Raw genomic sequence first — 27,124 nt, 5'->3', positions numbered from 1 at the left:
AACTGGTGTCTGCCCATCTGCCAGAACAACCTCATCATTAGCTTATTAAAATTGTTTGAGACTGTCTACCTCAGAGCTTCTAGTTTGTTGCATGGAATGCCTAAGAAGGATCTTCAGAATGAATGTAAATCTGTTCTCTTTGTTTCACGTGATGAAAGGGCTCATTTTCACTGATCATCATTTGCCACTCCTGTGTGTTTAAATAATCAGAAGAAAGTAAGTACTTTTAAAGTCTCTTCCAAATTCTTGAAAGGAAAATTTATGCTCATGGAAGATTTGCTTTATAACAACATGAAGTCCCCCCAGGATAAGTAGTCAGCAGGCTGAAGTTAAGGAGGATCTCTCCCCAGTCCAAATATCCCTTGGGCATTTAAAGCAATCTTTACTCCAGTGAGCAGTCATCATTTTAGTGAATGTTTGATCATTATTTCAATCAAAAGCCAGTAACTAGTGGAAGACGCAATTAGATAATGAGTGCTAATAAGAGAGCTGCTGGGCTGAATTGAAGCAGTGACTGGAATTTGTCAGTGCTGCTCTCCAGGGATGTGCCCGGGGGATGCCACAAGCGAGAGCTGCTGTGCCACCAGGCACTCAGGGATGGTACTGCCTTGATCCTCATTAAATCTTGTGCTTCAAGGCCATCTTCTTCTTTTCAAATCTGAAGCAAGACACATCCCACACACTCGGTTCTCTTCTCCCTAACTGCTGAGCACAGATAGATGTAAATGCATCTGGTCTCACAAATCCTTCCATTAAAATGCACCCTGAGGCTCCAGGAGAGGTCTAGAATGCAAATTTGGCTCAAGGAGGGAAAGTAAACATTGTGTTACAGGTTACATGTGGCACAAGAGGGTGGTGTGGTAAAACTGTAAGGCAACAGCCACTTGCAGGACAGAAGTGATGCTGGAAAGGTAATTTCTCCAAGAGGAGTGATGAGCTTAGCCCCAGGCTCACTGTGTAACACGTTCCAGGACTGACACATCAGATGCAGCATCCAATGTCTGCTGTGCACACAGTAACCACTGTGGGCTTTTGAACTAATTACCATATGTACCAAAGTTATGAATATGCATTTGTATTTTGAGTATTCAATACTTGTATAGATAAAAGGACTCTGGAATCACCTGTAAATCGTGGTGTGTATTTGGGAGCCATCCCACAGTAAACATACACTTTCTAACTTTAAACTGTTCGAGACCTTTTGTCCGTCACAGTTGGATATCAGTACTAGATCAATATCCATATTTTTAATAAATCAGTGGTACAAGTTTCCCTGCCAAAACCTGGGTGTGATTTCCCCCCAGAGCTGCAGCAGGAAGCAGCAGAGCATAGGGCCAGAGGGGGCAGCCCTGCAGAGAAGCCTCCGTCCCGTGGGTACTCACGTTGTAAACGCGGGGTTGTACTTTGCACCAAGGTAGTAAGAGTAAAGGTTGAACATGCCAATCATGAACGCTAGGAACACCATGATGAAGATGACCATGAACTTGAAGATGTCCTTCACGGTCCTGCCCAGAGAGATCTGCAGGGGGCCGAAGCTTTCGTTGGCTGGAAGAATGTAAGCAATGCGGGAGAAGCTGAGTACCACAGCTATGGCATACAGGCCTTCTGAAATGATCTGGGGATCCGAGGGGAGCCACTTGTTCCTGGCTAAAACAATACATGTACACTAGGTGTTAGTAACAAAAAGGGTTAGGTGGAAGCTGCTATGATAAATGACCCTTTTCCATACTCAGTTTTGCATTTGGGTGGGAGTTAAAGAAGAAAAAAAACCACCAACTTTGGGGTATTGGTGCATTGGACCACAACATGCTGTACAAATATGGTCAATCAGTTGTATTTTTCACATGGTAAAGGCAGGAAATTACCAAATCACTGGGATTTACTGAAGCCACACAGTGAAAAAAAAAGCATGGCTTTAAACAAACTTGTTATTTTCTGTTTCCTAGCTGAATATTAACTGTGCTGCACTTTCTCCATTTGAAGCTCTTGAGATGGAGAACCAAAACCACAACACAGTGGAGTATAGCTGTAGATTTGAATACAGGGCACTGTGTCAGTATTTGGAAAGGCAGCATTAGGGAGAACAAGATCTTCTGTCCCTACCATTAGATAAGAAAGTTAGGATTTGTTCAGATATAGCAGATATAAACATTGTGTACCATTTTCATGTTATCTCTAAATTAAAACCAGTGTCTGAAGTCTAGTAAGTCTAATATTTTTCTTTATAAAGCCCCTATGCATCATTTACCTAATCTACTGAAATGTAAACATTTTTATTAATATGGCTTATAAGTGTCCTTGCATCAACTCAGGTTCTTGATGGAAAGATTGCCACTCACAGTTAAAACATGCGACATCCTCAGGGCCACAGCAGTAAACTAGGGCATTATTTGCAGCAATCTGAACCAAAGGAAAAGCAGCAGATGGAGGAATTCACAGGATCCTCTTGGGATATTCTGTCCTGGACCCTTTGCCCCTTTGTGTGGTGAACTCACTTTAAATGGGTGAGCAGCAAGCCAGAGAGGGAGAAGCCACAACCTCACCTCTGTGGCTCTTGGCTTGTGTGGGCAGAGAGGGATGCAAGAGGCTGGGCTGGTGGGGCCAGCCACATCCTGTGGCTCTGGAACTGCTGTGGGTCAGGCCTGTGGCTCTGGGTGTGAGTCTGCAGTGGAGGAAGTGCTGCCTCAGCTCTCCTCTCCAGCCCAAGTGCAGCACCAGAACAACCACCAGGACACATAAGGAGCCACTGGTGTTCCTTAGTTCCTTCTGGAGCTCCTGCAGCCCTCCTGTGAGCAAAAATCCCCATGGGTTTTGCGCAGGTGCCATCTAGAGCTTGCAGAGGTGTGCAGTGTCTCCAGTCCCCACATGTGTGTGAAGCTCTGTTCATTTCTGTATAGCAAAGGAAAACCATTTCAGCCATCCAAAAGAACATTTTTAAGGCACTGCTGTGGCTTGCATTTCCCAATGTCAGCACTTACAGATGCTACAGGCTCAACAAAAATGTAGGTTTTGATGAGCTGCAGCTATTTTTATTGCTATTCTTATTTATTTTTGTAGAGGTGTTGGATGTAACAGAAATGCAGAGTTACTGCAGCCTCAGATTCTGTGTTCGTTCACACATTTCCCTCCACTCTCATTTGGAAAGCCAAGCAGATTAATTAATCTGTAATTTAAATTCTATTCTGCTCACTCAGAGTTCCTGATTACCTGTTGCTCAAGCTACATTTTCAGGATGTGATTGACCTGAATGTAGCACAGGAGCAGAGGCTGAATGAGGTTCGGGTCCTTTCTGACTGGTTAGAAGGATGGCTGGAATGGGTAGATCCAGGGAAAATAATTTGGTTTATTTAAAAGGAAACTGTATAAATATCACAAAAAGAAAGCTGCTTTCAGTACTGCCACACATTAACTTAAAAGAACAGGAAGTATTAGATAGCAAAAAGCATCTTACCATAGGTAAAGTAAGCAACTTCAGGGGGAAGGGTGACATTATTGAGGTCATCATCCTGAACGTACTGATCTACGTACTGTTGTGCCTCAGAGGCTTTAAGAAAAGCCATGAACCTGGCAGTGAATGATGCCACGAAGATGGACAGCATCCCAAAGTCCAGCAGGTTCCAGAGATGCACCACATATTCACGTGGACCCTCTTCCCAGATCTCCTTGCACTCTGACCATATCATACCTGTGGAGGGAGCAGAACATCTTTAACTGGCAAATACTGAAGGTGTTTATTCAGACAGATCTGTTTGTTTCCTGATTGCAGTGGCTTCTAAGATCAAAGCAAAAAAAACTCTTTAATTGAACAAATTTATTGAGAATGGCTCATGTCATCTTTTCTTAAAAATTAATCAACCTTTTGTGCTTATGAAGCAGAAATCTCAAAATGTCTCTATAGAAGTCAATGGAAAAGCTGATTTCTGATGATGACAGAAAAAGCACTGTTCAGAAATTCTGATGACACTGGAAAATTCTACTGCTGATATATTCAGAGAAAATGTAGATTTCCTCTTGTCCCCAAAATGACCTTCCTACACTGTGGCACTGACGATGGCACTGCTTGCTCTGCTGCTCTTTTCCTCCTTCCCTAAGAAAGTGGCTGTGTCCATTTTGAGAATGCAAACAGACCTGTTCAATAGTAAGTTTAGTATGATTTAAAAAGGGTAAGACAGAAATTCTTCCAATTTCATAAAGCTTTCTGTATTAAATAATGAATTTCCATAAATTAAAATCTGAACTACCACTTTGAAAATGCTGAGTTTAGCCCAAATTTGTGATTTCTGACAACAGACTTACAAATAAACCTTAATGGCAAACCCAGTGAATTCAAATATTTGACATCCATGTCCTACTGGGAAGAGCTGGACTGGACAAATGAATTCAGTCAAAGAGCTCAGGTCAGATTCACCAATTTGCCCAACTTTCAATCCCAGCAGGGCTCCAGGGCCGAAATCTTGCTCCTGAATAGCTAAAGTGTTGGAATATTTAACCCACTGATAAATATTTCCTGCACTCTACCCAGTCCTGTTTCCATAGCAGCAGCAAAATTCACATTTAATCAAGAAGGAGCAGTGCCTGCCAATTTCCATGTGACCTCCTGCAATCTTCTCCTTTCTGTGAACTCCTCTCATCCTCTCTGCTGTAAGCTCCCGTGGTGTGGCATGTAAATGCTTTTGCTTGGCTCCTTCTGAAGCTCCTGGAAGCACGGGGTGTCCCCAGAGGTGCACTGGGAAGTCGTGTTACAGAGAGGGAAACAGGTCACTGGGAATTTAGCCTGAGGTGGAGGGAGGAGTGGAGAGCTGCTGCTCTCAGTCCTTGTGCATGGGGAAGGATTTAAAGAGAAAAAGGAAAGCTGAGCTATCCATAGCACCATCAACCAAGGTCACAGTGAGCCTGTGAGCTCCACAGCCCTGGAGTCTCGCTGGAGATGTGCCCTGATTTAGGGCTGTCCTGGGAGAGAGCCTGAGATCTGCAGAGTGCTGAGCAGAGGGCAGGAGAGGAGCCTCCCGGCTCTCCTCCTCCGTGGAGCTTGGCTGTGTAAAAGCAAGGACTTCATCCCACACTGTCGCTCACCATGAGAGAGATTTAATAATAAATAGCCTAAGGGAGAAGGTGGAAGAATTGGTTTCTCAGGAATTTTCCTGGAGCAAGGATGAAATATTAAAGAAACATTTCTACCTTCAAAAAAAAGCATTCCAGAAATGATGGATAGGAGCCATTAGCCCTGTGCATTACACATGTGTGCTTTCTAAAGGTACTAAAGCACTTAAGGAAATATCACATGCATGGTAGCATTGTCCAAGAAAGCACTTGTTCACTGATGACCAGAAATGATTCCCATCCAAATTTATTTCTAATCTTGCTCATTAATATAACTAAATCACAGATTAATGAAGTAAGAAGTGTCTAAAACTGAGGAGTCTGACTAAAATTAGAACCTCTCTGTGAAAGTAACATGCTATTGGCCTGTAATTTCCACCATTCTTTTCCCCAAATTTGTGGCAATCCTTTTTTAAAATGTCTATTCAGGACAAGTAGAAAAGTTACAGAAATTACTCAGTCAGTACTGCTGGATAATTGTATATACATTGTGAGAGAGTAATTAAAATTTTTTCAGTAAAAGTATTGAGAAGAGAAAAATCAGCTAAAATTCAGGGGATGGGACATAAGATGAGGTGTAAGAAATAAGAAGGAGTTAGACAAAGCAGCTCTGCCAGGATGTGATGAGATTGCAGTGTGGTGTTTCTGAGGCCCCCAATGGCTCGGGTAGGGGGTATTTCCCTGAGTTTGATGCTCTGAGATGTGGGACGTGAGCAGCTCCTAGGCTCCAGCCTCTCATGTCTCTTGTTCCCACAGCAGGGATAATCAGAAATGTCACCTTGATGGGCAGTTCTGGTTTCAGCAGGGGAAGGAGAGTCAAGATACAGGCACAGCCCATCTGGAAGGAAAATGGGAGTGTGCAAGAAGCGCTGTTCACCACCTGTGCACACAAAGGAACTGTTTGTCAGATTTTTATATCCTCTGGCCTGGTACATAAATCAGGAGCAGCTGATGTTGCAGAGCTGCCTTTGAGCCTTCCTGGGTCCACCCAAGGCTGTTGGATTAAGAGATTAATAGTGCTCAGATTACATCTACCCAGAGTTTAACTGCCACCCTGGCTGCTTTTGCAGTGGGGATTTAGAAATAAACTTCTCTGCTTTTAGTGCACACTTCAGTCCATGCTGTTCATGAGGAAAATTCAGCCTTTCTCATTTGAAGGCAAGAGATGGGAAGTCCTGGCCACAGGGAAGAGGCAGCCAAGGCAAGTAATGAGCCCTGGGTGCATGAGCCAAAATTGCTGTGCACCACACACAGAGGGGATGTTGGCCTTGTTTAACCTCATGAGATCCCCACAATTCCTTAAACTTGTCTGGACAATTCATCCCATCCTTCAGGTGTGCCAGCCTCAGCATTTAGCATCTACCAGCTCACTAAGGATGTACTTGAGCCCTCTATGTCATTAATGCTGGTATTAAATAACACTGTCCCCATACGGACCCTGAGGGACACCACTTGTCACCCATGTCCACCAGTGGACTCTGAGCCACTGGCCACACAACCTTCAGCAGCTTTCTTACACATTGATCAGTCCACCCACCAAATCCATGTCTCTGATTTAGAGAGAAGGATGTTGTGTGGGGATCCATGTCAAAGGCTTTACAAAAGTCCAGTTAAATGACATCTGCAGCTTGTCCTGGTGCACTTACACAGTCACTCCATCAGAGAAGGCCACTAGGTAGGTCTGTGTTGGCCCCTTTAATTATATTTCTACTTGAATATAGGTATTTATAACATCTGTAAGATTTTAGCACCAAAGGCTTCTACCCTTAGTACTTTTACAATCCTTGAGGTTCAGGGTCACACACGGGGCTCAACAAGTGCAGGTGTCTGCAGCCACGTGCACCAAACTTTCACCTCAGTATTGCTGAAACATTACTTGAAGCTTTATGGAAGCAGGCAGGTAAAATGGCCAGAGAAGACTGTCAGTGCAGATGTAGGCAGTCATTAGAAAATCTCATTATATTCAGGAGTCTGTACAATGAATCACCTTTCTTCTCCCAGAAAAGTGAAAACCTTCACTTTAAATGAAATGTTTTCTTCTTCATCTCTCAGGAACTCAACAAGCAGACAGATACCTACTGCCTATAAGAAAAGAATACCTAGTTTAAAATCTAATCATCTTGTCCAACTGCTTTAATATAATTTTAAAAATATATCTTACAGTCTTACTCTATCCAGTCTGGCATCTATTCAGTATTTTCTAGCCTAATATCCTGTATGGGATTCTGATTATCACAGGGACAGGGAACAAAGAAACCTTGGCCAGGAAGTCATCAGATAGAGCAGCCATATCCTATTTTTCAGGGGAATTTAATGCCATCAGTACTTATGGAACAGTGGAATTATTTGCTGCAAGAAGAGAATCAAAATCATGGTGGTGAACAAAAATAGCTACAGAAGAGGTAGACAAAGATTCTACAGAGTTGATAAGCTCAATTTCCCAATAAATTCTCCTGAACTTGTTTGGATTAGTGGTTCAAACTAAGCAACCTGCCAGGAGTAAATGATGCCTGTAGGAAAAGTGAGACATCTGAATTTGTCTGAAACTCCTTAGAAATTTGACTTGTGCATGTGGCACACTTTCCCATTCAAAGGATTCACCCACATGAATCCTTACTTTGTAATTGCTGAATAACTTAATTTCTTTTGTAAGATTTGAGCCCTGCACTGTTCTGTCACCAGTAAAAATTTCATACTATGTATTTCATAAAATCTAGCTCTTACTTGCCTAGCAGGTTTCATCACTAGACCTTGGAGTGCACTACAAGAAAAGCAAATGACATTACACTCATTTTGCAGACAAAGACACTGAGGTTCAGTGAATTACAGTAGGATGGCATGGCAGGGTAATAAATCAGACAGACTCATTTTGTCCCAGAGTGAAGCCACAAGTTTCTGTTATAATATTATCTTCTTTAAGATGCAATGATTAAACCAACAGAAATAAATAGGCAACATCTATAGCATTTAAGATGGAAAGTGGAAAAATCAGGTAAATGAGAATTTGCTAAGCATTATTCACTTATTATTTCACCTAATTTATATTTTTCAAAAGTGCTGGCCAAGATCAAAGTCTTCTTTGCTCCTCTTTTAATCAAAACTCTTGACATCAACTTCTAGATTCATAGTAAGTTGTTTCAGTTTTGGAGAATTTTCTTGGTTTGGGTTTTTTGTTTGTTTAGCTTGGGGTTTTGTTGGGGTTTTTTGGTTTGTTTGGTTTTGGGTTTTTTTTAATTTTTCTTTTTTCTTTGTCTTGTCAGTGTGTAATATGCTATTCCTAATGAGGTTGAATTTCCAGAGGGGACTTGTGGAGACTTTGGTTTTACTTACCCAATACCCACTTCATGATCAGCAGTTCTGTCCATGAGAACTGGGTTGTTTTGACTCTGAATATTTGTTTTGGATGATCCGTGATGGTTTCGTTGGGGAGATTTTTGACTCCTTCAAACCGATCGGAGGCATTCACCACCAACAGTCCCAGGAAGATTGTGAAAGAAACTGCATGAGCCACAAACTTCATGAAAGGACTTCGAAGAGTTCGTCCCAGCTGCAATGGAACATGCACAGACAGAAGGTTTTTATTTACCCACCACAGCTGGCCTGCAAGCAAAGCTGAGTTAATAGAAAAAATAACAATTGATGATTTTCAAGTGTATCCATAGCAAAAAAGAAGACAAGGCTGTCAGCACGGAAACAAGATACATGAAAATTTCTGTAAGCTAAACTACGTGCATAAGTAAATGTGTATATGTGCCTTATTAAATTTCTGTAAAACTTTTGCCAGTGATATTGACACTAATTGCTTTTCACCAAGGAATATAATAAGTTACTGTGATGTAGTTAATGACTTAAGATCACGCTTTGTTAAGAGTATATAAGCTGAAGAACACACAGAATAAAAACTATTCTTTTGGCCCCTGATCACATGTATGTATGTCACATCCAACCTAACAGTGACATTTGATGTGATGCCCTAGATGCTTTTCACTATAAAATTTGAAACCTTTTGCCCATGGTGAAAAGGATTCAGTAATTGATTCTAGATCATTAGCTAAATCGAGTTTAGATTTGTGCAAGTTATGATTTGCCATTACTAGACACTGTGCATTGGGTAATTTTCTATGCGTGGCAATGTCTGACAGTGCCTCTTTAAACCCACATGTAACATCTAATTGCCCTGGCCATATGGTGAGTAGAAAATGAAGAGCCAGGACATTTATATGAGAGACATGTTTGTTTGTGTATGTGTTATATGAATGCACTTGTGTGTCAACATAAATCCTAATGATGGACACAATTCTCACCCTCATATGTTAGAATCTTTTATTAATGGTGAATTCTTGGTTCATTATCAATGTGTAAGAAATAGCCTTCTGTTTAAATATGCTTTAGTAATGCTTTTCATATGTTTTGCTGATAGTCTTCTCTCATAATTAGCACCAAAGCTGGAGAATTACTCCCACAATACAAGGATTTATTTCAAGACACTAAGCCAAGAACAAGAGCAGCAGGTCTTTTCACTACAGATAATTGCTCTGCTCTTCTTGATATGTTTGCTTGGTTAATGAATTTAAATATCAGTCTTTAAATTTTAAATTTTCTGTGACCCAAGAAAACATTACTCCAGAATGATGGAAAGAGTAGAAGCATTTTTCAGGAGCACTAGGGCCAAAGCCTGTAGTGTTGGACACAACAAGGAGCAATGGAAGAGCTGGCCTGGATGGGGTCATTCCAAACTCCCCTCAAAGCCAATTGGAATTTCTTTTTCAGTTTATTACTCATTAATTCATTCCCTTTGATGCCAAGGTATCATCCTTTTTTTTTCTTAATATCCACTGATTTGATAATAAAACTTCAGAGGAAAAAGGACATAAAAAGGAAATTACTTGTTTTCATATTTATCTCCAATAGCAGATTAATTCCAAGGAGCCCTGGTCTCTGGTTATGGCAGAACAGGAAATATTTCAAAAGCAGAAGTTTCTAGGTCTAGCAGAAATTCAAAGGAAGTACTAAGATTCTGGGGTTTATTTGTTTTTCTCATCAGAGTTTATAATATGTCAATAAAATATTTTATAAAGCTGACAGAATAGGAAATCCTTTTGGAAAATGTGCATGCTTCTAAATACAGAAGAGACTTTCCATTAAAGAAAATGAAAATATCTGCTCTTTCCTGAGGTCCTTATTAACATTCTCTGAGGTCAGTAAGGACATGTTTAGTTTATTGCACTGACTTGAAACCCAAGTTTATTTAATCTTGTCTAGGAATAATATGGCAGACATAGGAGTGGATGAAGTGTTAAAACCAGTCTCAACCCTTACAGTTCTGGTTCACCTCCTGTGCTGTCACCTTTGGTGTAGATCTCAGCAGTTTTTCGTGGTTGATGTTTGTAGATTTATGCTTTGTGGTAGAATTTATAATTTCAGTACTGAGCTGATGGGGTGATGGGATAGGTCTGAAATCACACAGTAATAATCTCAGATGTTTTCCTCCTATGACCTGAGAGAGTTCAGATTGCAAGAGTAAGGTGAAACACCAGCTATAGATCCTTAACAAGAAATTTTGTAAGAAAGTGCATTTGCAATCTGTATAAGACTCATTTCTACCCTGAATTCACTAAAAGAGGAGGAGCAATATCTATTGAATCATCAATCCTCTCCACATAGACTTTTCCTGCTGTCTATGGAAATGTAAAACAAAAAAAAAGACCTTAGATTAAAGTAGCATAGTCTCAGCTATCAGAGAAATAATCCCATGTATTACTGATCCAAATGAATTCTGTGGGCAATTTCCCTTACTTCTCTCATGATTTAACAGAAATCTGCAGTTAGTTAATGTTGCATCAGCCATTTGTCCCATTTATTACTGCAGAAAGCTTACCATTATTTTTTTGAGCTGATGCTTTTTATATCCACTCAGAAATCTAATTTTTAGCTCAGAGTTACAGAAGGTGTAGACTAAAATGTTCTGTAAAAAACTTCTGAAGTGTGAATTCCTCCAACCAGTCCAACTCTTTTTGACATTAAAATTTTTCAAACAACACGGATACAGCTAATCTCAAGGTGTGTTACTGCATGTGTGTCACAATTTATTGATTTTTTAGAAAATCAAAGTACCGCCTTTCATCAAACGAGGATTGCAGGGTAGTTTCTGGCTGTTACTGCTAAGATAGAAACACTGACAGTGTGTGAATTCAAAGGTTCATTCTTAAGAGAGCAGATTATTTCATGATTTAACATCCTATCTCTATTATAGAAAGATAATGAAGCATACATTTATTTCAAAACAAAAATGTATAGTGTGATATCACTACAAAATTTTTCAGCTCAAAGAGGTGGGAACAAAAAAGAATTTTTTTCCAGAAGAGCAAGGAAAAATCCATTACTATGCTCAGTTCTGTGCCTGTAGCAGAAGCATGAAGGATGCTGTTGTAGTGACCTTGTGTATTTTAGGGGTCAGGAGGTACAGATGTGGCTTAGGCAGGGGCAACCATTAAAGTTCCAGTGCTTCAACAGTGCAGAGTGTGCTGCAGTGGGAGCTGCACTCCATAAATCCCCAGCATGGCTTCAGGGAAGGGGAGAACAGCCCAGACTGTGAGGGCTGTGTGTGAGTGACCTCTCAGTGCTGGGATGTCTGGGCGTGCGCTTCAACCAACCCAAGAAAGAAAACACACCTTGGAGCTGAGCAGGCAATCCAAACAGCCCCTCTTGCTCTTGTCATTACATTTTTGGGCAACAGACTGTAAAATTTTTCTATCCAATATCTTTTCTCTTTTGATCACCAATGAAAATAATTTTGGAGACCAACATATAAAGCAACAGCTTATTTCAGAGTCACAGCCTCCAGGACATGGATGAGTCAGCAAGAATATTTCAGGATAGGATAGGCTTAAACTTCATGGGTTGTGTCCACAGTCCATGCATCCAGAAGTGATTGAATGACTGACTGACCCTAAAACTGGTTTTAATAAGTCAGTTCTGTGCAAGTGAATAAAAAAAACATGTAAGGTTGAGGTACAAACTCCAGTCAATAATATGTACCAAATTTTTGTGGGTAGTATTTGGTATGGTACATTCTAACCCCACAGAGCTTTATTAAAGGCAATTTTCTGTAGGGAAGGACAGGCTCTAAAATATGTTCTAGCTAAGATACATCAGTGAAGGAGTTTTTAATGTGAATTCCTCTATTGCCCTATGTGAAACTGCAGAATTTGATCATCATAAGAATGTGACACCCAGTGGTGCTGCTCAGGACAGCTCCTATTGCAGTATTCCACATTAGAGATTTCTTCCATTTTTCTTGCTGCCTTGGTCCAGAAATGAGCCCCTGACTCACACCTGGGCACCTGTGAGTCTCTGAAGACAGGCCTGATATAAGTTAAATATCTTAACTGATTATTACTGTGGAAAAATGATTTCTTTGCCCAATTGTGTAACATCAGGATCGTTCCATCAGTAAAAACCGAATAAAACACTTGTAAATCTGACCAGGACAAAACTGGGCTGCTCAGAGTGGAGATGCTGCCTGTGTAGAATTTTCTGCAATAACACTGTGAGAGGATAGCAGGCTTCTGGATCAACCTGCAGCCCTTGAAATTAACAGTGATGATTTTGGGTGAGGTACCAATTCTTAGGGAAAAAATTGTGTTTGTGATTCAGTTATTTCTATCACAGGCCCCAATCAAAAATCAAGACTACATTGTTCTGATCAAGGCAAATCCATGCATTAAAAAACAATACCTGCCTGACAGAAATTTCAATTGGGCTTTGTTCTAGAAGGTTAAATGTGGTTTTTCACAGCCTAGTGGGGTGAAAAGGAAGGAACATTAAAAAATGAGAATGCATTAAAGGTTTAGGATAATGAAATGAAAGCTGATGAAAAGGTAACTATTCCACTCCCCCCATTTTTAAATTGTAATACACTTATCTCAAGAAATTAAAACCAAGTAACTTTCTAAATAATTTCTAACTTCTGTTGTAAAACTGTTTTAGTTTTAGCAGGGGGTTGTCTCAGTTTCTTTCCTCTCAGTTTTTATCTTTTTCTTTTAAATTCTCCATTTATTTCTAGTCTAATTGTTCTTCCCACCTATTGCCATATTCAAACATGGCCTCTGTTATTCTGAGACTGCACCACAAATGTTGCTGTTGGCTGGTGTGCCAACTCCCAACACATTCAACAGAGGTGAAGGAAATTGAACAGCTTCATAAATCCCTGCTAGACTGGCCTCTGACACGAAGGAATCAAGGTGGTAATTCCACACAATAATTCCCTCTACAACCCAGCCAAAAGCACACACAGCACAGCCTGGATTTCACAGGAACTTCTCAGTGAGCACCTCTGAGTCCTGGCTGGTACCCATGAAAAATGAGGGGCTTTGTGTTGGTACAGACTTCGAGGAGATGAAGTTACATCCTCATATCCTCTAACACAAAGTGCTCCTCTTGGAGCTGTTTTGGAGGAGACCAAGGCTTAAACGTGATTTATTATCTCAAATGTACTGAAGGACTTTTTCTGGTTGTATTAATATGGGTTTCAAATTATAGTCTTTCCTCAATACTAATTGATGAATCAATAGCTACTTGAGTTTGAAACATTTAGAAAGGATTCCTCACTGGTGTTTAGAGGAAGTGAAAGAATACAACACCAGTGCCAGGGGGTCATTTTTATCAAATTTAAGTACCTGTGAGCAAGCCTCCTGCAGAAGACATCTACCTTGTAAGGGATGATGTTGCTGGCTACTGCTGAATGTGAAATGATCTTCTCCCCTGCCGCCCCTTTTTCTGTGGCAAGAGCAGTGCCAAAGCTATTTATCACTCAGCCACACACTTACTTATCTCCACTTGTTTGAGCAGATTCTTTCAGGATGAAACCTCTACAGATTTCATACCACAAAAAAATTGAGATTTAACCTAAGCTAATGTTTGGCTCTGGTCCTTTGACCTCTAGGTCTCAACAAACTCTCTTCCTCCATCTGATCTATATTTAGGTATACAGGAGTATTCCAAGTTTCATCATCTCTTCCCTCAAAACCATAAAGATTTTATGATTAAGTTTAGTCCTTGCTGCAACACTAAGTTGTTTCCTGGGGCTTGCCACAGTTTCAGGTCCATGTGTCATAATAATGCTCCCCTAACTAAAACCACAATAATGCTGCATTAACTAAAACCCCAATAATGCTCCACTAACTAAAACCACAAGCTCAGAAAGAAGGAGGAAAAGTAACAAAGGAGCCCTGAAGAAGGGAGGAACCCACAACAAAAAGTGCATAAAGGAACAAGAATTTAAACACCAGAGTTAACTAAAACAAGAATAACCTCCTTTAGTTATTTCCAGTTTTGGTGGCTCTTCTATGTTTTTCTTCACTCCACTCCTATGTTGTTATCTCCTACACATTTCTTTTTGTTTTCTTGTCACCCATTCCCTCACCCTCTTTGCCCACCACCCCACTTCCTTCCCTGTAAAGATGAGTCTCAGACCATGGCAGTTCTATTTGTGTCTGTCAAGCAACACCCCAAACCTGCTCTCCCCAGGGCCAACCTTAGAGGATGCCACGAATCACTTCCCAACATCTTTATGGAAAAATCTGGGGTTTCAGTCCAAGCCCTGGGTAAAAATGCCTGCAAACAGCCCATCAGGAGTTTGTACCTTGCTGCAGGGAGCAATCCAGTAGGCTATGGCAAGGAAGGGCAGCCCGATGGAGACCCCAAAAACAGCCAAGAACTTCACAGCGATGGATTGCTGCCGTAAGCCTGAGAGGTTTTCATACCACATGGTGAGCAATTGCTGCTGGCAGTTGGGGTGAGCCACGAACTGCAAGAAAAGCAGAAACAGAGACATCAGTAGCATTGTCTGAGGAGGAAGAGATTTCAGGGAAAAGCCTTCTGAACTTGCCAGTGGAACATGCCAGGTCCTGTCTTTGCTGTCCATAACACAAACAAACAGAAAACTGCAAACCAGGCAGGCAGGACCCCCAGGTGATGGCAGAACGTGCATCACTTCTGCTCCTTGTCTTCTCTAGAGAAAAGCTGGTTTTGTATGGTTAAAAAGCAGAATGTCTAAGCTAAATCCCAAAATCCATCAGTGGTCAGCACTGACAAAAAAATGCCTCTGAGCAAGTTTCCTCTTGGGGTAAGAGAGTGAACCCTGAGATTCAGAAAAGACACAGAGGGGCTTGGAAGTCAAGCTGAAAAACACTGTGATGACTTTGCCAAGGCCATTGACACAGCAGCTTAACACAGCACTAATATTAAATTGTTCTATTCACTTTGTAAAGACCAAAAGGGAACCATTCTGCAGGCCTCTCCTGCAAATTATGAGATCTGGCTGGTATTTTGCTACTTTAAATGCTTTATCTCAGAGTACCTTTCAAAATATGACAGCTCATTCGTTACTGATAGGACAAAAAGACAAATTCAAAAGCAGCAGGAGAAGCTGTGGTGCTCTGGTACAGAAAGTACCTGTTTTGTACCCTGTAACTGGGACTCTCCAGTTTACTGTTCAGAAGTAAAAAAAAAAAGAGGTAAAAAAAGGTGATTGGCAGAAAAGTGAAAAGGGCAGTTTCTTAATGGCAAAATTACAGCACCACCAGATCCTACCTAACAGTTTTATAATAAAAGATTAAACTTTATTTCATATTGTTCTTTGAGGTGATTGAATTTAGAATGTGGCTATTTTAATCACAAAGAAGGATAATTAAAATGCAGAAGAATAGAAAGAAAAAATAAAAAATAAATATGTTGCTTGTGCAGCAACATAAGTGGAACTGAGGGTTTCATTTATTAGTTCTGTGGCTGAATAAATGTTCCTAGGAGGGAAATGTAAAATGCTCTGCTCTTTCAAAGAGTAGAACTTTCTGGAGGTGAAGGGGAGAAAGAAGGGGGTCAAGAAGAAAGGAGAAGAGGAAAGTAAAGGCTGCTGAGGGCTTGGGGGCCACAGGGACAGAGACAGAGATGGGGACAGGGATGGGGACAGAGACAGGGACCATGCCTGGCAGCCTCCCCTTGCCCTGGATCACCCAACTGGAGGATTTCAGCTGCCATCTGTAGTGTTCTTGGAACTGAAAACCAGAGAAAATTCTAACTGTGCTTTCATCTTCACTACCTGTGAACGATGATTGATTGGGGAACTTAATGGACTCTGTTTGAGATGTTTGCATAACAGAACTGTTACTGTTCAGGAGGAAATACAGTTGCACAGTAATTAGGATTGCTCTGCAGTAACACTTTTCCTTTATTAATAGCACATTAGCATCAAAATATGCTTTTGGGATGAAGTAGGCTTTGGGGTCTACATTTCTCAAAAAGAAGAAAAAAAAAAAGAAAATGAAACTATCAGAACAAAGAAAATTGATGTGTACTTTTAACTTCCTTTGTCTTTAGAATTTTTTTCCTGGAAATATTAACATTTTAATGAATTTTCTTTTAAGCCGCTTTCATGGAAAAGAATGCTTTCAAAAAAAAAAAAAGGTGATTATAAATCATGAGTCCTAATCTTTCTGAGCATTTAAAGTTTAAGGTTGAGGTGATGACAGCAGTGTTACAAGGAGGCATTTCCTAATACCTGGTGTTTATGCTTGTCGCTGCTTGGGCTTGTTATCTTCCTGGCAAATGGACAAAAAAATGAAGTGGAAGGAAGCTCAGTAGAGAATTGATCCCTTTTGCAAAGTTTCTTTTCAGATATCATTAATTCAACCCCACTTGTAGTGGCTCATGGGAAGGGAAATGACACTGGTGAATGTGCAGACTTCTGGGATGAAGGGCCCAAGCAATACCCAGACTTCCTCCTTCTGTTGCAATTGTTCAGGATTGATCCAAACAAAGAAATTCAGTTGTCCTTGGCAATGAGACAGTCAAAAACTTCTGACTGGGATTTCAGAGACTTCATCAGACATTTTAATCTGTCCATTTTTTCAATGTGTCTGGAAACAGCTACAATAAAAATACAAGTATAGGATAATTGAGAAGGAATTGCCATAAAACCCAGTTCAGTGGAACAATTTATTTTGTACAAGGCAATAAAGACAGGCAGAGTGCCAGAGAGCCTAGATGGTGTTCATCTGTCATCTGTTTGGCCCAAATCCTCCCATTCCCCACACCAGTCAGGATTTTCCATGACTGGGTCCACTCCTGGGTCAGGGGTCTCATCAGCCCCTCTGGACATCTCAGCCCTCTAGAGAAGCTGCAGATCATACAGAGGAAGTTTACCAGATAAAATACCAGGACAGTGGTCTTTTTAACATTCAGGGCAAACAGAACTTTCTAAAACAGTGATGTAACAGATTCCAAGGAGAAGAAGGAAAGGAAAGGCTGAAAAGCCTCATCCCCTGCTCATCCTCTAACAAACTGGGTGCAATTACCAACAAACCCCCCCAAAACATGCTACTGGAATTAGGACACAGGGTAGGAAGAAGAAACCACAAACCATACATACCTTGAACAACTTTGCAAACTCCCTATAAATCATTACCACAGGGCCCAGCACAATTGCTATACTAACCCATGCCCCTCTACTGTAAAAGCTGCTTCTTAGGGACAATACTGGAGCTGTCTCCAGATAAGAAAATAAGCCCAGGGAAAAGAGTTAAAACCTCAGAAAAGCCCAGGGACCAGAGACACATGAATGCCTCCACCCAGAGAGACATTATGAATTCAAGCAGCATGGCTCCTGACTGCTTTATCCCATTACAAATCACAGCTAAAATGCAATCAGTGCAGGCTTTTTCCAGTTTCTCAAGCCCCATGTTGGGCACCAAAAGAGCTTTTGTCCTGGTTTATGGCAAATGTGGGAAAAAAACCTCCAAAGGAATTCCTCTAGAGAGCAAATTCAAGCGGCCCCTCCCCGCCACTGGTTTGGGAAAAGATTTCCTTGGGAAAAGTGGAAAACTCTGTTTATTTAAAAAGCAAAGTACTCAGAAACATGAAAAGATTGATAATATTAAACAATGGAACCTCTTGTTGTTCTGAAGAGATGGCAAATTCAGGAAGTCCATCTGTGGATTGGTGAGAGAAAGTCTTTTTTGTGGGTATCTCCTGGGGTTTTCCCTAGTCTCTCCAGGGCTCAGGTCTGGTGTCCCAGCTGCAGAGCAGCCTGGGGGGGCCCTGGATGATAGTCCTGGTGTTCTCAGACTGAACAACAGCTGAACAGCTCCAAAAAACCCTCCAGCCTCAGCTAACTAAAAAAAACCTAACTAAAATCAAAGGAGAGCTCTCTCCTGCTCCCTGTTTGTGCTGCAGACAACACAGAGAGCTGGAGCTCTTTGTTTTTGAATACAGCCACAAAACCAAAAAAATCACTGCTTTTCCTCTCCTCTCCTTTGCTCTTGGATCTAATTTTAAAGGCACAAAATTTATTTCTGGGCTAAACAGATGAATGGGGATACAATTCAGCATCATCAAGTCACCCCAGGACATCATCTTTCTCTGATTATTACAAAAATTAGGGGAAAATAAGTTAAGGACCAGAGATTATAAGATGATAATAAGTTAAAGATCAGAGCATGAATGAGTTTGGATCTGTTATCTGCTTACAGCAAGCAGTACAGTTTCCATTGTTTTCTCTCTCAGACATTAATGAAACACCCAGTGACCCCTTGGGCACTGCCAGCCCTCTCCCTATCAACATTTCAGAAACTGGTCTTAGATCTCCCCAGAGATGTTACATTTAACTTTCTCTCTTCCCTGGGAGTGGGCACTGACACCAAGGTAAGGGTTACACTAATGCTTTGGTGAGACTCTTGGGCATGGAGAGCAGAGCTTGAGACAAAAGCTTCAAGGCAGAACGCCTCAAAGCATGATGACAAATGTGTGATGTGTGATATTGAATTTCAGAGGACTGAATGCTGCAGTGCTTTTTCAATGTTCCCATTAAATGCCCTTTTCCTTTCCTCAGTGCTGGAAAATGAGGCGAGGAGGCTTTTAGGGACAAGCCGTGTGTGCTCCTGAGCTGCAGACAAGAGAGAGCAGTGTGAGCAGGGCTGTGCAGAGGGGCAGGAAATCTCTGATTGAAATGGAAGCACTGGCAGTGGAGGGGATTGCCTGGCTCCAAAACCAGCCACTTAAAAGCATTGAGTGCTTTATCTCCTGGGCAGAATCAGTAAGGTAATGCATCAGGACCTGCCAGCTTCAGCAAAATGTTTTCCAGTGCTTCTGCGTTCAGAAACCACAGGGGAGCTTTGCTGGCCCCGGGGCCCTGGGATCCCAGTAGATGGCAGTGGATTTTCCTGGTGCTGCTGTGTGTACCTCTTGATATAGGAAGGAAATTGTTCTTCCCTCCAGCCTGTCACTCACAGAGCTTAAGTTAAAAAAGGTTAAAAAACCCCGTAATAAAATCACACAGCAATCAGCTCAAATAATGGAGACACCACAGCAGCATTTTTGAGAGGCAGTGGAAGACTCAGGTAAGTACAGACACCTCCAAAAGCCCTGCCCTGTGCTACAGGGGATTAAATAAGAGACATGATTATTTATCTGGAATATGGAAAATGTTTCTGCAAGAGTTCAGTGGGAATTGAAAGGACACAAAGGAAGAGTTTTACATATAGGGATCAAGAGGGTTTGTCAGAGACCACTGTGGATACCACATTGAGTGATCACTTTTCCACATTTCTATTTAATTTGATGAGTGACAGCTCTCTCTGGTAATTTAACATGTTATATGCATTGTGGGGAAACACTTCTGAGCTCCTATGACACAATGAGGGGTTTTCCTTAGCATAGTTGCTCATAAAAGCAGGAGTTTCATTCCACAGATGATAAAGTGCCTTTGTATTTTATAAACATATAGAGAGTTACTTCTGACAGAAAACACTGCAATAGAAGGACTTTTATTTTTTAATTTCCTATTATATTGAACAGGGGAGGGGAGTGGAGGGGAGGGGAGGGGAGGGGAGGGGAGGGGAGGGGAGGAGAGGAGAGGAGAGGAGAGGAGAGGAGAGGAGAGGAGAGGAGAGGAGAGGAGAGGAGAGGAGAGGAGAGGAGAGGAGAGGAGAGGAGAGGAGAGGAGAGGAGAGGAGAGGAGAGGAGAGGAGAGGAGAGGAGAGGAGAGGAGAGGAGAGGAGAGGAGAGGAGAGGAGAGGAGAGGAGAGGAGAGGAGAGGAGAGGAGAGGAGAGGAGAGGAGAGGAGAGGAGAGGAGAGGAGAGGAGAGGAGAGGAGAGGAGAGGAGAGGAGAGGAGAGGAGAGGAGAGGAGAGGAGAGGAGAGGAGAGGAGAGGAGAGGAGAGGAGAGGAGAGGAGAGGAGAGGAGAGGAGAGGAGAGGAGAGGAGAGTCAGAAAAATGGTGTCAGCAGAAATAAGGAAACTTATGGCAAGACAGCTAAGAGACAGAGGTCAGTTTCAGATGATTGGAATTAATTGTGCAGAAAGAAACCAGTATCTCTTTTATCACTGAAATAATTCTATTTCCCTTAAAAGTACAGAAATCTACCACTGAGGCAAAAGAATGAACCAGTCAGACAGGATCATCTCACTTTGCTAATGAACCCTACACTGAATAGCCAGGGGTTGTGCAGGAAGGCAAACTCATCAGTGAAGCAGTGAAAGCAGATAAAGTCCTGCATATCAGAACTAACAACATGAACCTGGGACTGCAAAGTCCTGAGGTGCTCCTGTTGTGTCCTCTCAGCTTGTGCCTTCCCTGTCAGCCTCATGGCAAACTTCAGTATGTTCAATCACTGAGGGTGAGCTGAAAAGGAGCTGCATAAATAGACTTTCAGGAGAACATTGGGGATGTCAAGAGACACTGGTGAGGCAGGGATGAGCAATTTCTCTTTCCATCATGTAGCTGCACTCATGTCCTTCGAGCAACCTTTCTGGGTTCATTATTAAGCATTTATCTTTTGATGTAGCTCTTTGCTTCTGCAAACCTACATTTATTAACACATTTTAGGCTGCAGCAGCTGCTCACAGGAAGCCTGGGCTGGGTGTGTAATGCTTCAAATGCCAGAAATCTGAGGGCAAATCCTGACTCAAACGAGCCATCCAAAGGGTTTCAATTGGCACCTTGTGCCCCTGAACTGCCAGCCCTGCCCATGGCAGGAGGGCTGGACCTGGGTGATCTTTAAGGTCCCTTTCCAACCCAAACCATTCTGTGGTTCTGTGCTGTCAGGAGCAGAGGAGCAGTGCTCCTGCAGGGATCCACACATTGGAAAAGCCAGGAGGGATCTGGACCACACACACTGTGTGCTCTGGAAAGGTAAAAGCACATCAGAATAATCACAAAGCTTTCCTGACACCTCTCAGGCAAACACAGCCTGAGCTGAGTTTGCCATGCTGGTGCTCCCAGCAGGACCAAAGCCAGGGCTGCTCTGGAAGGGGAGTTGAGGCTTCCTTGGCAGCTTTGCTGTGCTTGGGCAAAACCAGAGGGAAGGAGGGAGGGAGGGAGGGAAAGCTGGGCTTGCTGCACAGGCAGTGCTGTGCTTCTTCCAGCAAAGCCTTCACCAAAGGAGAAATGCAATCATCCTTTCTCAGCAGGTCGCTGAACACTGTGGGAGTATCAGCAAACATTGGCAGGGCTGGGAAAAACTCAGGGCAAGGTCAAAGCAGGTTATTGCTGCTCTTCCCTGAAGGGTGAAATATACACTGCCATTTCACCACAGAGGTTCAGATAAACTAAGAGGGAAACATATGCCCACATGCAAATAAGAGGGGAAAAAATCACTGAATGTGTTAAAATAAAGCATAGTTTCTTTGCTTTTGTAACGCTTCTCCCTTTTGAAGATTCCTTTTATATTTTAGGCATTTTTAAGTCTTGAAGCCTAAATAAAGGGTCTGCGTTTACACTGAATAAAATACTTTCCTTGAACTGAAACATACTTTTTGCGGGGCAGGAAAAAGGGTGGGAAATGTGTCAAAACATTTTTTTTTATCCAGTAAAAGACCCGTTACAGATTTGTTTCACTTGATGCAGAGCAGAAGATGACAGAGCTCAGAGGGAATTACTGGAGTTTACTGGAAAACACACAGTGCAGGGGAAGACCAGCACAGGCAGAAGCCTTTTCTTATCTCTGCTCTGTGAACTTCCAAGTGAACAAAGAACCCTTTGTTTTGCAGAAACTATTTTGAAACCTTAGTAGAAGCAGGTGAGATATTCTATATAATATGTATTTATTTCATGCTCTGTAGTCAGAAAAAAAAATTTGCCTTTAGCAAAAGTATGTGCTATTAAATTCTGGCAGCTGAAATTGTCAGGGGGTAAATATGGCTGGAACTTGGTTCACTCTGCTTTGCAAGAGAGGTAAATAAAACTGCAGAAAGTTTAAGAAAGAAATAGAAAAGTACATGCCCTACTGCTAATGAATTAGAAATAGCAAGTAAAGTTCCATTCCAAAGACCCATGCTGTGACACTGGGACCTTTTCACAAACAAATATCTGTTCTAATTATAGTTAAATTCTATCCATGGCCATGGGCCCTGTTCTAAAAACACTCTGCACCAGGCTAACCTTACAAGAGAGAGTAAAAACAGGTCCAAAATCCTTTGTCCAGATGCAAAAGAAAGATTCTCATGGATGAGAGAAAATTCAGCTGATCAATTCTCATTTCAATGACCACAGCATGCAAGGAAGCACTGTGTGACAAGAGGTCCTCTGAGGTATTGCTGCAGACACCCAGAGAAGAAGGAAATGTCCCTGCCCTGAGGATTGCTGCAGCTTTCCCTCTGTCCCTGGGGTTCATTTGACTGTCTAATGGCATCACACAAATATTCATGAGGCTCTTGCTCATCCTGCAGATGAGCTTTGTGGCAGGCTTGGTGAATATTCAGGCCTGCTGACTGGATTTTAACTTCAGTGTTTTTAACCCTGCAGCAAAGGGGAAAGGTTTGTATTTGTGAGCAAGGCCCAGATCAGCCAGGATTATTAGGAAAATCTCCAACTAATTGTGCAACTTCAGCCTCTGAGTTACATTTAGGGCATAAACCCACAACTATTTAGAACAGTTTTAGTGATGAATGGCACCTTTCACAAAACCTTTCACATTGTTTCCTTCTGAACCAAAATGTCTTTGCTATTAGAGCCATTTGGCAGAGGGCAAATACTCACACCAAAACCCAGGATACTCACACATTCCCCAGTTTTATTGAAATCCAATATCTGGATCTATTTGCTGGTTGACCTGAGCTATCCAGTACAAAATTATAATTTTGAACACTTAAAACCTTCACATAGCTCCAGTTTACGGCCACATCTCCTTCCTGTGACTCATTGTGCTCTATAAAAACAAGAGTGTTTGGGGCAGATCTGCTCCCTGCTGAATCAGAGGGTGCATTACCAGACTGGGCTCTCACTCTGCGAAGATGGCAGGGGACAGAAGCAGGGCAGTGAAGGTCACCCCAGTGCTGGTGTGGCTGCCCCAGAGCCCCCGTGTGGCTCAGCTCTGGAAAGGGCAAGGCAGGATCCTGCCAGGATGAGTGATGGGGGTGGAAATAGGCTTTGATCAGGCACAGCTTAAAACCCTATGAAAACAAGCTGGTCTAACAGAAAACAAAAATAACGGGGTAAATAAAACTGCCAAGACCACTGCAAATGAATTTTGCCCATTGACACTAATGCTCTTCAGCACTGACTGGAAAGGCAAAATTAATGATAATAGTGGAAGGGACTTTTGTTGTTCTCCTGTTAATTTTAGACCATTTGAAATGAAAAGGCAAGTCTGATATGTGTGATGTGTGTAACTAGAAAATGTAGAGTTTACACAAATTCTTTGGTTGGTTCTGTTTAAACCTTTCTTTGCCCTAAAGTTTCTTCATAATTTTACTTTTCTGTGATAAAGACTGGGCTTTTTTGGGCTCAGTATTCTCCTCTAGGGTAGGGCATGAGGTGGTTGGCTCTTTGGAAAACTTCAGTTTCTTCTTCTAGTGGGCTGCATGTTTTCTGAAGAGATTTATTGTTACTGTCTGATTTCTCCTCTTTTTACATATATGAATAAATCTTACCACTGAATTATTTATCTGAAAACAAGAAACTGAATTGCAAGTCCCAGCCTTTAACATTCCAGGATTTTCATATCTGTGCAAAATCAAAACCAATTGAAAATCCTTATCATTGAATTATTCATCTGAAAACATGCCACAATAAAAACCTACCAAACAACAATGTCCCTTTGGTCTCTAAAAACAGCCAAAGAGGGCACAGAAGGAGAGATTTAAAATATTGCCTATGGGGATCTAGGCAAAGTCAAAACTCGAGTCAGCTAAGGTCAGGTTTGTATCAGACCATATTAATTGCCCTTTTGTATGGTAATTTTATTATTAATTATTAATAAAGGTAATTTTAAGCCCTTTCATCAGTGATGTACATATATACAATGGTTTTGATATGTTCTTGTGCTCACTTGTCTGTGTCTTGGTGGACATTTAAGACCCTGTGACACTTTGCAAATGGAAATAATTAAGTCTGCATATTACAGTGAACTGGGAATATTGCAGACAATATTCAGGATGGAGAAATGATTCATTGAAACCTTAAGAGGATGGATGTATGTGCAGGAAATAACAAAATGAGATTTGTCAAGGAAAAGAAAAGAAATTAAAACATCTGGGAAAAAGGAAATAATCAGAGTCACAGATTTTAGTGGGAGGAAGGAACCTTGCTAATGAAATACTCAGATATAGAAATGCATTCTGTGGGGAAGGGAAGTAGCTCCTTCCCTTTCCAATCTCTGTCAAAACATCTGCAACATGCAATTAAAAATGTAAAAAGAAAAATTACACGGATTAGCTTCAGAGTCCAGAATGACCACAGTGTTTCCACTGACATTAAATTACATTTTACAGTATTCACTGGCTCTCCCCTGATACTTTTCTTCCCACCATCACTGTCCAGGCCATCAATGACTTCACAAGACCTCAATTACATATTCCTGAAACTAAAAAGTGGGGAAAAAATTAATGAGGACTTGCAGAAACAAAAGTACAACTTTCTGAAAGCCCTTTTGATTGAGAAGTTCTTCTCCTTAAGGCTTCTCATCAGATGGCAAATCATTACACTGTCCTGTTCCAAGCCATATCTGTGTGTGCTACAGCCCCTGGGGCAGTGAAAGATCAGTGTTTGTCCTGCGAGAAATTCCTAAACTGAAGTTGTGGATGTGGATCATTCATCTGGGTTACTCAAATGCAGCTTTCCATGGGTGTTCAGGCTGGTGTGCAGGTGTGGCTGTGCCCAGAACCCTGCAGGATAAGTGCAGATTGAGAGCAGAGATGTCTCACCCACCATGGCATGTGGCACAGAGACACTCCTTGCTCTCCTACTGCCAGAACTTCTGGTCACTTCTGGGTTGCTCCTGCCCTCTGTTCTCCATCTTATTTTCCTGGGCAAAACCCAGCTGTCTCAGGTAACCTTCCTAAGGATGCTCTAGTGGAGCTTCTCTGGGGCAGTGTCTGTTACTGCACATTTGGGGGGCAGAGCTGTCCCTTCAGCACAGGCAGGGCTGGCTCTCCTTACCTTCTCCAGCTCCATTCGGGCTGTTGCAGCAGTTAATGAGAGCTGGGACTTCTCATGCCCTCAAGTATCTGAGTCATGTGACTAACACAGTGAAAAGTTATAATCTAATGTGGCCATGAGAATTCTGTTCAGAGCATCCTCCATAGGTTAATTATTAATAATACAGTTATGAAAAAAGTTCCTGTTCCAGCTCTCTCTTAAATAGGATTTACACAGCCATCTGGTGTTCTGTTGAATTCTTTTTTTTTTTTACCCCAACCCAATTTGTGTGTCTTACAGTTAATTGAATTAAAACTCGTGAAAGAGAAACGTGCTCTGGCTTTGTGGTGGTTATGGACAGGGCTGGGGAGAAGACAGAGGTGGGAACTCAACATTTGCAATTAAAAGAATAGAGCAATGATAATTTTGCCATTGGGAAAGAAGGGAAATGAATGTCACCTCCTACAGAGGAGCAATAGCTGTACACCTACAGAGAAGCCACAGCTTTACACCTAAAGGTAAATGTTGACACAAGTACCCTGCCAACATTAAAGAGAGAAAAGAAAGGATCATATTGGTACAGACTAAAATGAGAACATAAAATATGTGCATCTGTGCAGCTGATATACAGCAGCAGAATGGTTTTGTTGTAAGACATCAAAACTTTAATTTTCTCACTGTTGGCTGTCCAAGGGCAGTTCCAACCTCTGAACCTCTGCCTCTCAAAGTAGAAATCGTATTCTGGCTTAATTAGAAATGAGTTCACACAGAGAAAAAATGTGTGCTACCCTTACATTTCAAGTACCTGGGTGAAAACAAATTGGTTTGAATGTTTCAAGAAAATGAAAAAAAACATTACTATCAAATTTTCAATCAAGAGCACAGTAAGCTTTCAGATGTTGTAAACCTGCATGAGCAGCAGCTGAGGAATCCATGGCCACAGAGCTCATGGTCCTTGGGCTCAGAACTTCAACTTAGCAACTCAAGCCACTTTTGGTCATAATCCACCAAAACCACCTGTCCCACCTTAATGCTGCTTTTTATTTTGCCACTTCTATGAGCAGCTGCTGGACCCCACCAGAGTTTGGTCTCACTGTGAGAGCTCCCAGCCTCTGCTCCAGTGTCCCAGTGAATACCTGGGCAGTCTGTCTGCAGCATCATCAGGGTGCTTGGCTGCTCCTCCTGCACCCAACCCTCCTCCTCCCTGTGCCCCAGACCCTGTAGAGCTGGAAGAGAAAGAAATCTCTTCTGGGCTGAAGTGAGCAAGTGCAAAGCATCACTAAATAAACCAGGGGAGACAATGGTAAATTTGCAACAATCCCTTAACGTGGGCTAAAAGTTCAGTTCTTGGAATCCAGGGCTCAGTAAATGCTTAAGTGTTTGAAAATTGTTTGTTTTGCTCTTGAAAAACTTTCCATTTTGATAAATTTCAAGGAATCATTAAGACAGATGATCTAAAAGGAAAAATGCCTCTGGAAAACTTGGTCAGAGGACATTTGAGTGATTTTTTTTCCAAAAATCCTGGAGTACAGAGTGATAATTTAGTGCTTTCAAAAAGTGTGAAGAATAACAGCAATACACCATTTTTATAAACACTTTATAAACTACTTTAAT

At 41.6% G+C, this 27,124-nt stretch overlaps 1 protein-coding gene across 3 annotated transcripts in view; it reads right to left on the bottom strand.

Moving 5' to 3' along the window:
• TRPC7 (transient receptor potential cation channel subfamily C member 7) overlaps positions 1–27,124 on the bottom strand; it is a 63,803-nt gene that overhangs the window by 13,778 nt on the left and 22,901 nt on the right. For all 3 annotated transcript variants that reach the window (XM_059860027.1, XM_059860029.1, XM_059860030.1), the window contains exons 3-6: positions 14,744–14,908; positions 8,431–8,647; positions 3,452–3,685; positions 1,383–1,647 (exon numbers count right to left, since the gene is read on the bottom strand). In XM_059860027.1, the coding sequence (XP_059716010.1) occupies positions 1,383–1,647; positions 3,452–3,685; positions 8,431–8,647; positions 14,744–14,908 (881 nt within the window). The remainder of the gene's footprint in view (positions 1–1,382; positions 1,648–3,451; positions 3,686–8,430; positions 8,648–14,743; positions 14,909–27,124) is intronic.

The sequence above is a fragment of the Haemorhous mexicanus genome, chromosome 15, assembly GCF_027477595.1.
Source record: "Haemorhous mexicanus isolate bHaeMex1 chromosome 15, bHaeMex1.pri, whole genome shotgun sequence".
In the NCBI taxonomy this organism is placed as follows: domain Eukaryota; kingdom Metazoa; phylum Chordata; class Aves; order Passeriformes; family Fringillidae; genus Haemorhous; species Haemorhous mexicanus.
Note: the sequence above shows the minus strand (reverse complement) of the source record. Positions and strands in the feature narration are given on the sequence as shown.